Below are 17,488 nucleotides of genomic sequence, written 5' to 3'. Positions count from 1 at the left end.
GACAGAAAAATGTTACCCAATCCTGGCAGGAAGGTAAAAATGTCCCTGGGCACCGTAACTCTGGGTATTATTAACTAGTGAGATCGCTTTGAAGACTTGAGACTTTAAGCCTCTAAGTACAGAGATCGATTAGAAAATAATAAAATTGCTAGAACTGCACCATCAGCATTAGCCTAGGGTTTTGAAATAAGTGAAAATCACAGAATTATCTATGGTTCTTAACCCATTAGCCTCATGTCACATGAAGAAATTAATGTTTCCTATCTCCAGTCATTAATTGCTCCAAAAACATGACACGATTTGGTCAGACACTATAGTTATTTCTTACTCCAATGACAAAAGCAGTTTAGTGAGTAACATACAAGTAACCTAAAAATGAACTGTGATCTTTAAACTTGGTCATTATGAAGACTTTATAAATGACATGGAGTCATGGAAAAAAAAAAATGAAGTGGACTCAGAGGATGAAAGTCCTGGCTTCTACATTTTTCACTGGGAAATTCACTTTACCTCTAACTTCAGCTTAGGCAAGTCAAGTCTTAGCTCAGAAACTATTGTAGCAAACAAGCATTGCCCTATAAGTGTGACCCTCCCCCATCCCTAAATTGACTTAAAAACTTGAGCCCTGCCCTGTTTCCTCAGTAGTTAGAGCACTGGCCCGTAAACCAAAGGGTCTCGGGTTCAATTCCTGGTCAAGGCCATGTACCTGGGTTGCAGGTTCGATTCTCAGCCCGGGTTGGGCCCGGTTTGGGTCCGGTTTGGGTCCCAGTTGGGGTTAAGCAGGAAGCAACCAATCAATGTGTCTCTCTCATATCTTGTTTCTTTCTCTCCCTCCCTCCCTCCCTTCCACTCTATCTGAAAAATCAATGGAAAAGTATCCTTGGCTGAGGATTAACAAAAAAAACCCCAAAAACTTGGAGCTAAGAATCACAGTTAGGAAATTTCCAGAGGAACCCTTGCAGGCAGTGTTTCACAAGTAGCTGCGTTCACTTTAGAAGGAAACCAACATTGTTTTGTTTCCAGGGAAATGACAAACTAAATCACGGAGAGCATGGAGAGATCCACAGAAGGAGAAAGATGAAAGAAAAGTTTTAGGTATGATGAAGCCACTGATATGATGAGCATGTTAGAAAATAGGTCATACAGACTTCCGGTCAAGATGGCATGTAGGTAAGCGCGGTATCGCGTCCTCCCACAACCACATCAAAGTTACAACTAAACTACAGAACAACCATCATTCAAAACTGCCTGAAATCAAGCTGAATGGAAGTCCTACAACTACGGAATTAAAGCAGCAGCCGCATCCAGACTGGTAGGAGGGGCAGAGGCGGACAGGCTGGTCCCACACCCACGTGTGGCGGATAAAAATCAGGAGGACACCTCGGCTGGGAAGGTCCTCCCTGAGGACTGAGGGGTCCCCGTCCCACACCAGGTGCCCCGCTCAGGGTTCCAGTGCCAGGAAGAGAAGTCCCCATAACTTCTGGCTGAAAAAACCAGCGGGAACTGAGGCTCAGGGAGGCTGACATGGCTGGAGCCCCAGGCAGCTCCTTAAAGGGCCCACGCACGGACTTATCAGACTCTCTCCTTCTAAGCTCGGAGGGGAGGTAGCTCGAGGGGCGCCAGAGACATACAGGGAAGAACTGAGCTGTTTGGCACTGGAGCGAGGGCTGGAGAGGGGGCTTTCTCCGGGACAAACGTGCTGTCAGAGGCCTTTGTTCCTTTGGTGAGCCCTTCTCCTGGGGCGGCAGACACCTGCCATATCTGGGACTCCAGCAACCTGGCTCACACTGGTAGCCCCGCCCTGGTGACTCCCTGAGGCCCCGCCCCACCCAACTTTCAGGCCCACCCAAGCTGTTGCCAGTTGCTTAACCATAGGATTGGCCTGTCTTGGATCCTGCTTCAGGACTTTCTAAATTCTTTCAAACAAGCAGCATCTGGTCTCAGATAGCCCCATACCTCTCATTAAGTAATACACAGAAACAAACACAGAGAGGCAGCCAAAATGAGGAGACAAAGAGTCTGTCCCAAATAAAAGAACAGAACAAAACCCCAGGAAACAAACTAAGCGAAATGGAGATAAGCAACCTAACAGATGCTCAGTTCAAAATACTGCTTATAAGGATGCTCAATGAACTTAGTGAGAACCTCAGCAAATTAGTGAGGGCCTCAAGAGCATAAAAAGGGACCAGTCAGAAATGAAGGATGCACAGTCAGAAATGAAGGAGGTACTAACTGAAATAAAGAATAATTTACACAGATTCAATAGTAGAGTAGGTAAAGCCAAGAAGCAAACCATTGATTTGGAACATAAGGAAGCAAAAAACACCCAATCAGAACAGCAAAAAGAAAAAAGAATCCAAAAAAATGAGGATAGTGTAAGGAGCCTCTGGGACAACTTCAAGCGTGCCAACATTCGCATCTTTGGGGTGCCAGAAGGAGAAGAGAGAACAAGAAATCGAAAACCTATTTGAAACAATAATGGCAGAAAACTTCCCTAACTTGGTGAAGGAAACAGACATACAAGTCCTGGAAGCACAGAGTGTCCCAAACAAGATGAACCCCAAGAGGCCCCACCAAGACACATCATCCTCAAAATGCAAAAGGTTCAAGACAAAGAGAAAATCTTAAAAGCAGCAAGAGAAAAGTAGTTACTTACTTACAAGGAAGTTCCCATAAGACTGTCAGCTGATTTCTCAAAAGAAACTTTGCAGGCCAGAAGGGATTGGCAAGAAATATTCAGAGTGATGAAAAGCAAGAACCTACAACCAAGATTACTCTATCCTGCAAAGCTGTCATTTAGAATCGATGGCCATATAAAGAGTTTCCCAGACAAAAAAAAGTTAAAGGACTTCATCACCACCAAACCATTATTATATGAAATGTTGAAGGGTCTTTTTGAAGAAAAAGATAAAATATATGAACAAACAAAATGGCAATAAATACATATCTATCGACAATGGAATCTACAAACAAATTGAACAGGCAGAACAGAAACAATCTCATAGATACAGAGAACATTTTGTTGGTTGCCAGATGGGGAGGGGGGGGATTAGGGGAGTGGGTGAAAAAGGTGAAGGGATTAAAAAATACAATTTGGCTGCTAGACTGACAAACCTCAAAAGGAAGGGAGTTGGGGGGTGGGAAGAAATAAACCAAAGAACTTATATGCATAACCAATGGACACAGACAACAGTGTGGGGAAAGGCAGGAGGGGGTCAATGGGGGAAAAAGGAGGAATATCTGTAATACATTCAACAATAAAGATTAAAAAAAAAAATAGGTCATACAATAAGTTCCATAAGTAACTAAGAAGAAAGTTAGAGAACAGAAATGGAAATTAAGACTGAGAATCTGTAAGAAATTATATCAAAATGGTAATGATTTGTTATCTCTAAAGGAGAAGATTTTTTTGTGGTTATAGGTTTTGCTTTTTTATAGTTTCCAAATTTATTATAATCTTTTGATTGAAAAAAAATTCTTATAAGTAGTTCCCAAAGATTATAGATCCAGAGACATGGAAACAGGGAACAGACCAACAAACCTCAGAAGGAAGGGGGAGGGAGGGCGGGATGAGATAAACCAAAGAACTTATATGCATATATGCATAACCAATGGACACAGACAACAATGTGGTAAAGACAGGGGGGAGAGGGTGTTGTTGTTGTTTTTTTTTTTCCTTTATTGATTTTACAGAGAGCGGGAGAGAGATAGAAACATCGATGAGAGAAGACATCAATTGGCCGCCTCCTGCATGCCCACCCACACGGGATCGGGCCCACAACCTGGGCATGTGTCCTGACTGGGAATCAAACTTGCGACCTCTTGATGCTCAACCACTGAACCACACTGGCCAGATTTAGAGAGTGTGGTATTTTTATTTTATTTTATTTTTTTGTCACAGATGTTTCTCCTTTTTCTCCCATTGACACCTTCCTCTCAATCCCGCACCCCCCTCCCCTCAGCATTGTTGTCTATGTCCATGGTTACGCATACATGCATATAAGTTCTGTGGTTTATCTCTTCCCTGCCCCCTCCACCCCCGTCCCCTTCTTCTGAGGTTTGTCAGTCCGTAGAGGGTGTGGTATTTTTAAAAACTGATTCTGTTGGATGGCATGGTATTAGTGTGCCACTGGTCATCCTTGTTCATCCACATGGATTAACATACTGACTCATTCACTCATTCATTCATTGTACTGAAAAAGTATTCACTGAACACCAGATATATACAAACACTGAAAGTATGTTGTTAAAGCAGTCAAGCAGGGTCTCTTGGCTTTCATGAGTTTAAACTTCGCTATTTCAAACAGTCTTAGAAGAAATGCTGGCTTAGTATAAAGGACCTCAACAAACAGCTTCGTGGGTATGGTTTAGTCATAGGACCTTACGATCTCTTCCCAAGCCCCCAAAAATGGCAGAAATCCAAACCCTGCCCTTGGATTCCTACACAGGAAAGCAGAAGGGAGAGGTAAAGACGTACCACAACAAGCTCGTGTGTTTAGAAATAAAAAGCCATGCCCTGACCAGTTTGGCTCAGCAGTTGAAGCGTCAGCCTGCAGTCCAGAGAGACTGGGGTTCAGTTCCTGCTAAGGGCACGTACCTCAGTTGCAGTTTATCCCCAGCCCTGGTTGGGTCGTGCGGGAGGCAGCCACTCGATGTGTTCCTTTCACGTCGATGTTTTTCTCTCTCTCTCTCCCTCCCACTCTATCTGAACAAAAAATGGAAAAATGTCCTCGGGTTAGGAAGGAAGGAAGGAAGGAAGGAAGGAAGGAAGGAAGGAAGGAAGGAAGGGAGGGAGGGAGGGAGGGAGGGAAAAGCCAGGAAGCTGGCTTTGCTGCTCTTTTCTCACGGTTCAAGTGGAGAGAGAAACGGAACTCTTGGACAAACAGCGAATACTAAGAGGAGAGGTTCTCTGCAGAGTAAGTGCTGATCCATCCACCCAAACTGCATCACCCCCTCGAGCTTCTATCTGTGTGTCTAAGACCCTCTGCACGGACAAGAAAAGAAGAGGAACCAGAGAATGCTCCAGTAAGTACTGGAGAAATAAATACAAACTAAATGAGGTCAAAGGCATGTACCATCACCTTTGAGAGTGTCACTCCCAGGCCAGACAAAACCTACACTGTGGTCAGGAAAGGAAGACAAGTAACAGGACACTAGTGAAATAGAAAAAAATAAGGAAAGAAAAAAGTGACTCAAAGGAGCAAATTGTATTGGTGTGCCTTCTTTCATCTGTTTACTCCACAAATATTTACTGAGCACCTACTACGTGTGAGGGGCCATACTAGAATCTAGAGGAATAACAGTGTACAACACGGTGCTCAGGAGCCGCTGTCCGAGGTGACCATTAAACACAGATGCAGGGTCTCGAGAAAAAAACTCCAAAGGAGCCGTACCAGGAGGGACACAAGCCAGGGCAAAACAAAATGAAGCCATCAATGCCTTGACTCCAAACCCTCCTCTCGCCAAGGAAGCTTTGGGTTTGTTTGTTTGGTGATCTGTTTCCTGGTTTGTTTGTTGTTGTACCCATGGGGACCCAGAGTGGAATGTGATATGGGGCCCATTCTTATCACCTAGACCACCACAATGGCCTAGCCTAGGGATCAGGGCTTCTTGGAAGAACGAATTCCAAGTTGAGACCTCAAGATGAGAAGTTTGTCACTGAACGGGTATCTCCTTATAGGGGAGAAGGAAACCAGGATGATTGGATCACACTACCATGAAATAGTTGAGTCCACAACCTGCTTGGATTCCATGTTTACTAAACAATATTCTAAATATAATCCAGCTTCCCACAGGGAAAGAATGTACTGGTCAAGCAGGCAGTTGTGGTTCTTGTTATAAACTAAAAAGTAAACACCTTGAATTTGAGACTTTCTCTTGTGAGTTGAATCAGCCTCAGTTAGCCTAGCAAGTTAGGACTACGGGACCCTCAGCTGTGATACCTTCACCAGGAGGCGACCACCCTGCCCCTAAAGGGTGCCTTCCTGGGCCTCAGAGTAACAACGTCCCTCGTACGATTTTTAAGGAAACTTTACACATGTTTTCATGAACTTACTTGGCTTTTAAATAAGCAATAAGTTTCCGTTAGCAATCGATTCAACACAGATTTAAAAGAAACTAAAATCAAATTGATGCATCACATACACTTGTACAAAATGATAATTAGACTGAAAATAATCATTTGCGTTAAAACCAACTCTGCGCAAGATAAGCAGGATTCAAATCCTGATCTTTTTCCAAAAAGTGAACTTTATTTTAGCGAAATGAATTCAAGAACCCTCACCACAGGGTATATGATCCACACTGCTATTGCTGGTGTTTTATTCATCTATGATTGAAACAGGAGTATTTATTAAATTACTGTCAACTATATAATAAAGAAAATCTTAAAAGTTCTCCTTCTTCTACAAAAACTTAACTATGGCAGGTAATGGGTTAATCTTCTTAATAGCTAAAGTTGTTTTAAACCAATAAGAAAATACCTACACATAAACTTACTAGAACACCAGCCTAACAAATTCACAAAAAGTTACTATGAATGGCTAAGAGTACTATAAAAAATGTTCAGCCTCACTAGGAAAGCATATTAAAACAAGATACCAGATTAGCAAAGGTTTTTAAAATTTCTGAATACCCAAAGTTGTCCAAGATTTGATTAATGTAAGTTACTACAACTCTTTAAAAAAGAAACTCAGCAACTGAAAATTTTAAAGGTTGAGCCCTTTATTCATAGGCAGTTATCCTAAAAATTTTTTTTAAAAAAATAATTAGACAAACACCCAAAGATGTGTACATGTATAAGGATGTTCATCAGAACAGCAAAAAAATTCTAACAACTCACAGGGAAATAGTGAAATGATTTATGGAACTATTGTGGGATACTGATTCACATTTAATGTCATGAAAAGCAAAGTTAAATCAAGAAAAATAAAACTTTACCCAGTGTAATTTGAATGGGGGGGGGGGGCAGTCTTTGTATAACAACTAGAGACTGAGCCCGGGCCAGTCTGGCTCAGCAGTTGGGGTGTCAGCCCTTGGACCAATGAGTCTTGAGTTAGATTCTGGTCAAGGCCACATACCTCGGTTGCGGTTCATCCTCAGCCCTGGTCAGGGTCATGCGGGAGGTAACTAGCAATGTGTCTCTCTCTCTCTTTCTCCCACTTTATCTGAAGATAAACAGAAAAATATCCTCAGGTAAAGATTAAAAAGAAAAAAGACTGAGAAAATACCCTAATTGTTAGAAGTGATTTGTCTGGCAAGTGTATTACTAGTGATTTTTATTTACTTCTCTACACTTTTCTCTGTTTTCTAAATATGTTACACTGAACATCTGCTTCTTGTATAATCAAGGGGCAAATATAAACTTCCCTTCCTCAAGTCAAAAGGAAAAAAAACTTCAGATGTACTCTAAATTGCAGTTTAAAAATAAGTTTCATTCTGGAAAATTAAAGATGCATAGAAAATAGAATTAATCTTTGCCTGTAATATTAGCATACATTTAAATAAAATCTAATTAATTAAGTACTTATATACCAGTTGGCTCATTTTACAAAAGTATGTGTACCTACTACGTATAAGATTTTGTATGGAACCCAGAGATAAGTAAGAGATAGCCCAGCCTTCAAACAACTAAAATTGTATAACTAAGCCATGTATGTAAACATCTGTAGTCTTGGACAGGCGGTTCTAAGAGCTGGACTTCTAATAACCAGTTTTATCAAAGCGCTACATAAGAGCATAGAAAGTGAAACATTTGAATTATTCTTCCCTTATAATTTCATCTAAGAGAATCCCTGTATTACAAACCCTTCTCTCTGTGGTCCCATAAAGAGACAAAGATGGTTGCCTTGGCCAGTTTGGCTCAGCAGTTGGAGCGTCGGCCTGCAGTCCAGAGAGACCCGAGTTCGGTTCCCGCTAAGGGCACGTACCTCGGTTGCAGTTTGTCCCCGGCCCTGGTTGGGTTGTACGGGTGGCGGCCACTCAATGTGTCCCTTTCACGTCAATGTTTCTCTCTCTCTTTCTCTTCCTCTCTCTCTCTCCCACTCTATCTGAACAAAAAATGGAAAAATGTCCTCAGGTGAGGATAAAACAAAACAAAAAAGAGACAAAGATGGTTGGTTGCCTTATACAGCAGTCATTCAACATAGTGATGACCTGCAAACACTCTGCTGAAACCGAAATCCAACCACATATCCTGAATTTCCTCTTCAGATCCTGGAAGTCTTAGGATTCAACCTGGCTTGTGTAGCGTTTTGTTTGCTTGCGGGGAATGTTGGCACCAGCACCTGGGCCTCTTGCAGCTACTTTTCTCAAATGAGTTCAAATAAGTCCCCTAACTTGAGAAGCAGGAAAATTATCCAAAATGTGAATTAAAAGAACCTTGACATGACCTAACTGCCAGCCCCTGGTTTATGAAACAAGTGAGAAACCAAACCGGTTCAATGGAAAAGGCATAGTTGGCAAGAGTATGTATTTAGTGAGAACATCCTAGCCAGTTAACTCTGAGGCAGGCTAATTCAGTCACAGAAAAAGAAGAGAAAAGACAAAATATCTTTATATTGCTCCTAAAAACTCATATTACCTTAAAATAAAGAAAATAACGCCCGGCCGGTGTGGCTCAGTGAACTGAGCCCCATCCCAGACACTGAGAGGTCCTGGTTCGATTCCCAGTCAGAGCACATGCCCAGGTTGCGGGCTCGATCCGCAGTAGAGGGCATGCAAGAGGCAGCCGATGGATGTTTCTCGCTCACATCAATGTCTCCATCTCTCCCTCCCTTCCTCTCTCTTTAAAATATCAATGAAAACATATTCTTTTAAAAAGAAAATATGGATTCTAAAGCCTGGAAGGATGGAGAAGACGGACCTCGGTGTGGATCTCACCTGTGCTTAATAAATGTTTTCAATGATGCTTAGATAATGGATGAGTTCTTATGGCCACGGCTCAATATTTAAGTTTCTCATTACTGACCGTGACATGATTTCCTTTTTCCTCACGAAATGGTAGAAGAAATTAACTGTATAAACACGGCCAAAGCTTTTGTTCTAAAGCACGCAGTATGCAACCATAAGAAAAGACACTTCTGAAGCTGACAGTCTAAACGAGCCGATTCCAACCCCTCGCTGCACATGAACCACCGCTGCACATGAACCACCGCTGCACTGGACGGCAGGGGCTCTGAACACACAATGGCTCTCCTTTCAAAACCACCTTTTCCAATGAATCCACTTGTTCCTAAAATAATACTCATCCCCGTAATGAATTCAGGGCTCCTCCTACTATCCCAGTGGGTTTCATTGTGCACATTTGCTTCACAAGTCCTGGTTCCTGCTTCTGCTCTCTTAGCCAAGAGCTACACAGAAAGATAATAAAAGCAGCTAACTTTTATTAAGACCTTACTGTACGCACTGGGCCAAAAGCATATGCACCTTAACAGACCTATGAGGGAGGTACCTTGGTTATCCTCAAGATGAGGACCCTGATACTTAGAAGGATTTGAAAACTCGCCCAAGACCTCACAGCTCATAAGAGGCAGAATCAGGATTCAAATCTGAGCTGAGTCTAGAGCCTACCTGCTCCAACCCTCGGATAAAAACATTGCTTAAATCTGGGATCTGGTTCCCTGAGTTGGCACATTCACTCACCTGCCCCATCAGGAGTGATGGTTCCCAGTTTCACAGCTAGAGGGTAGCCCATGTCTCTGTAATGCTCCAGCGCGTGCCCATTGCCCCCAGAGCTGTCAAAGAACCACTTCCCACACAGCACGGAGCCATCGGTGAGATTCAACCAGAGGTTTTCCCGCAGGTCACACCTGGCACACTTCCAACCACTGGAAAGTCATTGGAGAACAGTTAGTACAGCTGGAATACAAGGCATAATTAGAAAATTTACATCGGAGGAACAAAATGTCTCAAGCTGGGGCCACAGTAAATGAGCAATGGAGATATCTGCGACCCTCCCAGAGCAGCAGGACCCCTCAGTACCCTGCCTGCCACCAGAGGGCGACCAGCTTCTACCACCCCCTCCACGAAGGCTCTTTGACATTAGAAAACTAACACGGAACCTGAGGACAGAAGGGAAGGTCATGTCCTTAAAATTCCTACGGGAGGGACCATGGAGCTTGAATAAGTTTAAAACATTAAGGATTCCATGTATATAAGCATCTAAAATTCAAAAGCATTAACCACACCTAGGAAAACTAGTTTAAACCAAACCCTACTAGATGGCAAATCTAAATTAAGTAAAAAGGAAATCAACCTAACCATAGAATAAACGTCAGGTATGTGCCAGGTACTTACAGAAGCGCTATCATTCCATCCTAATAAACACCCCTCAGCATCAGTGTTACCATCCCCACTGTGAACAGGAGAAACTGAGGCACCGTGCCTTCGCTAAGACCGCACAGAACAGGACTGCAGTACAGTTAGGGTTCAACAAGGCTGGACATGTTCCTAATCTGTCTGTTCTTCTAGCACCTGCCTCTGGAAACACACCACTACCCACAGGACAGGCTGACGTGGCCCAGGGAGCACCAGCCGAAGACATGACGACCACGCTGGGTTCCCTGAGAAACAGACTCAGACAAAAATGGGAATGCAAATGGCTGTTTGGGAGATGATTCCAGGAAGCACCACGGGGAAGTGAGGCTAGAAAGGGCAGGAAGCACCATGGGCAGTTGGGGCTCAGTCCAGCCGGGGAACTCCAAGAGACAGGTATCCCACCTGAGCGGTGGGGACCTGGCGTATTTACCCAGCCACTCCACAGTCACTGGCTGAGGGCTGTTCCAGGACAGGAAGGAGCATGAACTCCACAGCGTTTCTGACGGTCCCGTGCACAGGCCTACCGGCTTCGGCAGGCAGAGAAGCCCTCAAGCAAAGAGCTGCAGGTGCTTGCAACAGGGGGCCGTAGGGGGAGGACAGGGTCAGGTATGGGCCGGCCATGTTCAGCATCTACTACTAAGGTACAGAGTTCAGAGACAATTTTCTTTTCATTTTTATTTATTGCTTGGGGGTGGGGGGGAAGAAAGATCAATTTGTTGTTCCACTTATTTATGCATTCGTTGGTTGATTCTTGTATGTGCTCTGACTGGGGATCAAACCTGTAACCTTGGGGTACTGGGACAACACTCTAACCAATGGAGCTACCCAGCCAGAGCCTAGAGAGAATTTTTGAGATTTTTTTTTATTCCTCACCTGAGGATATTTTTTCCATTTATCTTCAGATAGAGTGGGGGGAGGTGGAGGGGAGAATTTGACATGAGAGGGACACATCGACTGGTTGCCTCCCATAAGACCCCACAGGACTGGGGAGGAACTGCAACCAAGGTACGTGCCCTTGACCGGAATCGAACCCGAGACTCATTGGTCCGCGGGCCAAAGCTCCAACCACTAAGCCAAACTGGCCAGGGCTTGAGTTTATTTTTAATAAAAGGCATGTGATAAGAAAATATACTAACTGCTAATCCAGACAAGAGGTAGAAAAGTAGGTATTCTTTTGGTCAGTTTTCAGGGGTAACATTCCATTTCCCTATCTGACTCTCACCTTGGAGGAATCCTGACCCCATTGTCCAACTGGGTGAGGTTATTGGCATACTTGGATACTGGCAATTCATTTTCCCATGTGTCTGGGTCCTGCTTTCTGTATGGAGATTTTGAGCTAAGAACTGCATCACAAGCAATTGTTACCTGTAAGACAAACCCAAATGCAATATATTAAAACAGGTCAAGAAAATAGCAACTTCTATAAAATAAATTTAAAAGTTTATTTAAAACATAGCTTAGTCTAAGAAAATTCAAATGGTACAGTTACCACAAAAGCAATATCCTAGTTTCCTGACTCCGGCATTTTCTCCCTGGATCTAGCTGGGTTTTGTCTCCGGCCTGGAGTTTTTAGTATTGACAGGGGCACAAGATAGCAAGGAAGAAAATCCAGTTTGTAAGCCCAAGCGCAAGAATCAAGTTTAAAAATCCCTACCTCTTAGCAAGCACAGTGAAAAGTAAAAGGTGAACAATTTACAAAGGTGAAATTAGCTACGGGAGCGCCTAGGATTTACCCAAGTGGTGTGTTTTCCTCCTAACAAATATACACCCAGATATTCAATATCCTCAACTCATCACACAGTGGCATGTGGTCAAGGACACTTGAATGGAATGCAAGCAGCAAGGCTTCATTACTTAATCAGGTGCAAATGTGACTCTGGACAGGGACGTGCCTGGGTGTCTCTTGTGCCAGATCAGTCCACATTATGAGCAAACCTGTGACGTTCAGCTGGTACCAACTGACTGGGAAGGGGGGTGAGGGGCAGAGAGGACAGATTCTCTGCTTTCTCCCAAACCCAACTGATCTCGGACATATGCCTATCATCACATTTGCTATTTGCTTAATGATATGTCATTTCTGGCTGTCTTAAAAAACATATTCTGGTGGGAACGTAAAATGGTGCAACCACTTTGGCAAATAGTTCAGCCGGTCCTCAAATGGTGAGAGTTACCATATGACCCAGGAATTCCATTCCTAGGTATACACCCAAGACAAGTGAACATATGTATCCACACAAAAACATACACATGCCCTGGCCAGTTTGGCTTAGCAGTTGGAGCATCGGTCCGTGTACTGAGGGATTACAGGTTTAATTCCTGGTCCCAGTCAGGGTCATGCAGGAGGCAACCAGTTGATGTGTCTCTCTCACATCGATGTTTCTCTCTCTCGCTCCTTCCTTCCCACTCTATCTAACAGAATCGATGGAAAAATATCCTCAGGTGAGGATTAAAGAAACAACAAAACAAAACAATGTGTACACAAATGTTCATGGAAGCATTATTTGTAATAGCCAAAAAGGAGAACCATCCTGAATGTCCACTAATGTTAAATGGGTAAGTAAACTGTCATACGTGTGTACAACGGACTGTCATTTACAATAAAAAGAAATGGAGTTCTGATGCATGCTACAAGATGGAAAAAACCTTGAAAATAGGTGCTAAGTGAAAAAAAGCCAGCCACAAAAAAACATGTGTTATATAATTCCACTTAAATGAAATGTCCACAGTAGGCAAATCCATAGAGACAGAAAGTAGACTAGTGACTGCCAGAGACCAGAGGGATGAGGTTGAGAGGTGATGGCCGTGGAGTAATGAAAATATTCTAGAATGAGATAGTGGTGATGGATGCCCAACTCAATATAATAAAAGCCACTGAATTGTTAAAAATAAAATTTTTAAGCAAAAATTTGTATTCTATATCACTGACATCCTGCACAATTAGCTGAACTTCATGCGGAATCTTTTCCCCTGGATAGCACTGACTGATACTAGAATTAACACACCGTGGAGGAAGTCCCCTCAGCTGCCATGCCACCCGATCCAGCCCATGAGAAATTCCTATCAGCCCTACATCCAAAACCTCGTGGGAACCTACCTTTCCTCGATTTTGACATACCACCCAAGTTCCAACACCATCACAGCTCACCTGGATGGCCACACAGCAGGCCCTGACAGTCTCCTTCCTCCAGCAGCCAGAATGACCCACTATGAATAGCAGATCCCATCCCTCCCCAGGTTAAAACTCTCCGGGTTATAGTGAACACTTCCAGCGGATGACACTGGGTGAGGCACAGTCAGGAATAAGGAGAAGTTTCCTGCCCTCAAAAAGCTTTTACTCCGTGATATATCAGGCATCCATAATTTAAAACCTTTTCTCAAAGATACTCCCATTCATCTCTCACCACAAGTGTTGCTATATAATTACCCTTTCCTTTCAATTATCAAAATTCATCTCTTATCCCCCTACCAGAGCTGGCCCTGGAGAACTGGGCTGAGTTCCCCACCAGCCCCTTCCTGATTTTACGGGTTTTTTCTGCCTCTGCACTCCTGACTGCGCATCCTGCTCCTTTTCGTCTGCTCTGCTGTTACAACCCCCTTCTTGTTTCGCTGTCTTCCTCAAGCCCTCCCCAGTCCTCGTCTGAATCTTCTCTGCCCACCCGATCGTTAAGCATTCTGGTGTGCAATGCGCACTGTTTTTTCATTGAAATTTGGACACGATATTTCTTTTCTTTGAATATCCTTCCTTATGCCACTCAACAAAAATTTCCTCAATTCTGGGCCACTAAAAAACACTGATCTAGTGTTTTCAGAACATTATCTAAAATCACTTAGAGGTCCTTGGATGGATCATCGCTGAAGGTCAGGATACGTCATCCTGTAAGTATCTTTCCCTGGGTTTGTTATTGGGTGAAGTGAGAGACCTTGTTGCTAGTCCTGGCTCTATCCCAAGTCTCCATGGGCCTCAAGTTCAGTGGGTTCTGGAACCGGCTCAAACAGGCTCACAGACTTGATTGTTAAACGTTAAGAAATTCTTCTTTTTTTTTTAATCCTCACCCGAGGATATTTTTCCATTTTTTGTACAGATAGAGTGGGAGGGAGAGAGAGGAAGGGAGAGAGAGACAGAAACATCGATGTGAAGGGACACATCGAGTGGCTGCCACCCGCACGACCAACCAGGGCCGGGGACAAACTGCAACCGAAGTACATGCCCTTAGTGGGAACCAAACCCGGGTCTCTACGGACCGCAGGCCGACGCTCTAACCGCTGAGCCAAACCGGCCAGGGCAATGTTAAGAAATTCTTTACGATGGTTGTTAAACACAGCTATTACTAAAAATCAAATGATATAAATTTACCACTAAATAAACTACATTTATCAAGGCAGCAAATATTTAAAACACTTTGTAATGGTTTTACTATAGCTCACTTTATCTCTGGTCTCTTGGCGCTATTTACATCGACATTGTGGGAACGGTGGAAATCCTTTATAAGGGCGTGCTACCGCGTATGTCTTCCCAACACTTTCAGCCACAGTGGCAGTATTCACCCCGCCAGCTGAGCAAACTCTGCAAAGCAGGGCGTTTCTGCAGGGAGCTAGCTGGTTGCTAACCATCTACAGGCACATCCCTGCTGAGCTCCTGAAGTCTGAAGCGCGGTACCGGATTCCACATCAGAAACTCCCTACTGAGCCCCAAACGCTATGTCTCTGTGCACCTGCAGGCGAAGAGGTAGTTTAACTTTTTGGTAGAATCTGCAGGGTAACTATATGAATTGAATTTTTCCAGTGCTGAGAAGTTCAAGGGATGAAGGAAGGGCAACCTGGTTGGGTGATTTTGAGCTCAATAACTTTGTTCTTTCAAAGAAATTTTTAAACACGAAAATGTCACAAAAGCATGCAAAGAAAATGTAGTATTGATAAATCCTATCAGTTACCATCAGATAAATCCAGGCTTGTCCTTCAACCTCCCATTCCAAATAATTCTCTGTTCTTTTTCAATTCTTAAAGTAGTTCTTAAGTCTAAAAGACTCTGTATGAAAAGTTATGATGTACACTGCTGGATTCAGATTTCCATGTCACTGCACTTTTAAACAGAAGTGTTCGTACTTTGAATTATGTTCTGAGCATGGGAATAATTTAAAGTATTTAGAGACTTTTTTATTAAGTTTTTCACAGACTTTTCCTTCATAAGTGAACGGGAGGAAAACCATTTCCCATGACATTCATTCACAATGTGCTGCTTCTCTCCTGACGGCAGACGGGCTGTTAGACAAGGGCAGTAAGAACTCTCAGCGCTACGAAGATATAAGCTGCAGTGTGTAATTCCAGGCAGCGGGACGAAGCAAGACCGCTTTTCCACGCCTCTGCTTTATCCTTGGTAAGAGCCACAAGTCCACAGGGGGAATCGGAGAAAGCAGAGCTAATCTTATTCTGTATGCCTCGCTAAAGGTGTGCACTTGCAACTAAAAGGATATGGTGCATGTGATCATTAGAGGAAAGAGCTACAAGCCTAAATACAGAAAAGTTTCATCTCTATGGTCTTATACTTAGGTATACAGTAAGTGAGGGGCAAAAGAGGTGGAATGGTGGAAACCTGACCCCTAATGACATGGGAACCCCAAGCACAAACGGCCCCTCTCGGGAGGGACAAGTGAGCAGGTGGTGGCAGACAGGGTCACACAAAGTCCTGAAGACTCTGGGACCTAAAGACCTGGCTTTGGCCCTGGCAGAGTTTGAAAGGGGAAGCATGAACAGGCATGTCTACACTCAAACGGCCCCTGTCCGCTGCCCCATGGTTCTGAGGCCAGACTCAGGACTGCGAGAGCACACAGAGTGGGAAAGAGGAAAGAGGACAAAAGCAAGAAGGAGGGAGTGGCAGAGGCAGTACAGGAAAGGAGGACAGAACAGGAAACCGGTTAGGGTCCCGCAGGAACTCTGCCCCCTCCCAGGACTCCAGCATCGAAGTGAAGCCGCCTGGCAGCCTCCACCGCCGCCGCCCCGGCTCTACGTTGCTCAGGAAGATGAAAGTTGCTCCACAGAAAAGAAGGAGGAAAAAAACTCACCACTAAATCTAAGTCCCCAAACCTAGAAAGTAGCCCTCATCCTCAGGAGGAACCACGCGGAAAAGTGGGTTCACATCACCGCAGAGCTGCGGCAGGCCCGGGACGTGGGCAGAGTTGGTGTGTTTATCATCGTCCTGCTGCTGTTTCAGCAGAACTCTTATTTTATCCCAAACAAAATCCTGCATGAAAGGCCAACATGCAGACGAGATAAAAACGCATGTTGGCCCAGCCGCTGCACATCTCGGGGCAGGTCTGAAGAATCTAAGCACCAGACTGCGAGTCACGGGCAGCAAGCAGCAGACCCGGGGGAGGCCGCCCAGGAAGCCCACAGCCCCGAGGGAACAGGCAGCGGAGGGTACACAGGCCGAAGCTGCTGAGCCGAACCCTGCAAGCCTTCTGCACAGCTCCTTCTTCTCCTCCTCCCCCATTCAGCCCTCCCCACCCAAGGGCACACACGCTGCACACGCACACACACCTGACACAGAGAGCCACGCGCATCTAGCTAGCAGCCGTGCACACTCACTGACCAGGGCAGGTAACTCCTCAATATTTGGTAGTGCTATTTCATAGTGGTCTGGGAATATAACAAGTTTGGCTTCATCTTCATATTCATAATCGTCGCTATTTAAATCGTCATCAGTATCTAGATCTGAGGAGAAAACAAAAACAAAGAACAAGACGTGAAGAAAGAACATTCCACACTAAGGCAGCACTCACTGGGGAAGCCAGACGTCCACAGGGATGACAGACTGAGGGCAGCACGCTGACCACTCCCTCCTCTAACACGACCATCCACCTGCCCCAGACCAGGACACAAGGCCCTTCCACCTGCCCTAAGTCATGAGCACTTACTTAGAAGTGACAGACATACGAAGCCCGAGTCCTATCATACAGCTTTACAGTTAAACATAGGCAGAGAGGGTGCATCATGATTTGTCAGGTACCTGGTTCTTATTTCACAAGAATGGTTTGGAATGTTTTTCCCAACACTGTAATATGGACGAAAGCACATGGGCTTCAGAGTCGATAAACAAAGGTTCAAGTTTGGGTCCAAAAATTAATGTTACTTTGGGCAAGTCATAAACTCCCTAAGTCTTAGTTCCCTCACTTGT

General features: G+C 44.2%; 1 protein-coding gene across 1 annotated transcript in view; it reads right to left on the bottom strand.

Moving 5' to 3' along the window:
- Positions 1–17,488, bottom strand: part of USP13 (ubiquitin specific peptidase 13) — a 107,159-nt gene that overhangs the window by 52,124 nt on the left and 37,547 nt on the right. The window contains exons 4-6 of the mRNA XM_036243704.1: positions 16,904–17,025; positions 11,540–11,682; positions 9,643–9,827 (exon numbers count right to left, since the gene is read on the bottom strand). Of these exons, the coding sequence (XP_036099597.1) occupies positions 9,643–9,827; positions 11,540–11,682; positions 16,904–17,025 (450 nt within the window). The remainder of the gene's footprint in view (positions 1–9,642; positions 9,828–11,539; positions 11,683–16,903; positions 17,026–17,488) is intronic.

This window comes from Molossus molossus, unplaced genomic scaffold (genome assembly GCF_014108415.1).
Source record: "Molossus molossus isolate mMolMol1 unplaced genomic scaffold, mMolMol1.p scaffold_m16_p_5, whole genome shotgun sequence".
Taxonomy (NCBI): domain Eukaryota; kingdom Metazoa; phylum Chordata; class Mammalia; order Chiroptera; family Molossidae; genus Molossus; species Molossus molossus.
The sequence above is the reverse complement of the archived record's forward strand: the minus strand, read 5'-3'. Positions and strand labels throughout refer to the sequence as shown.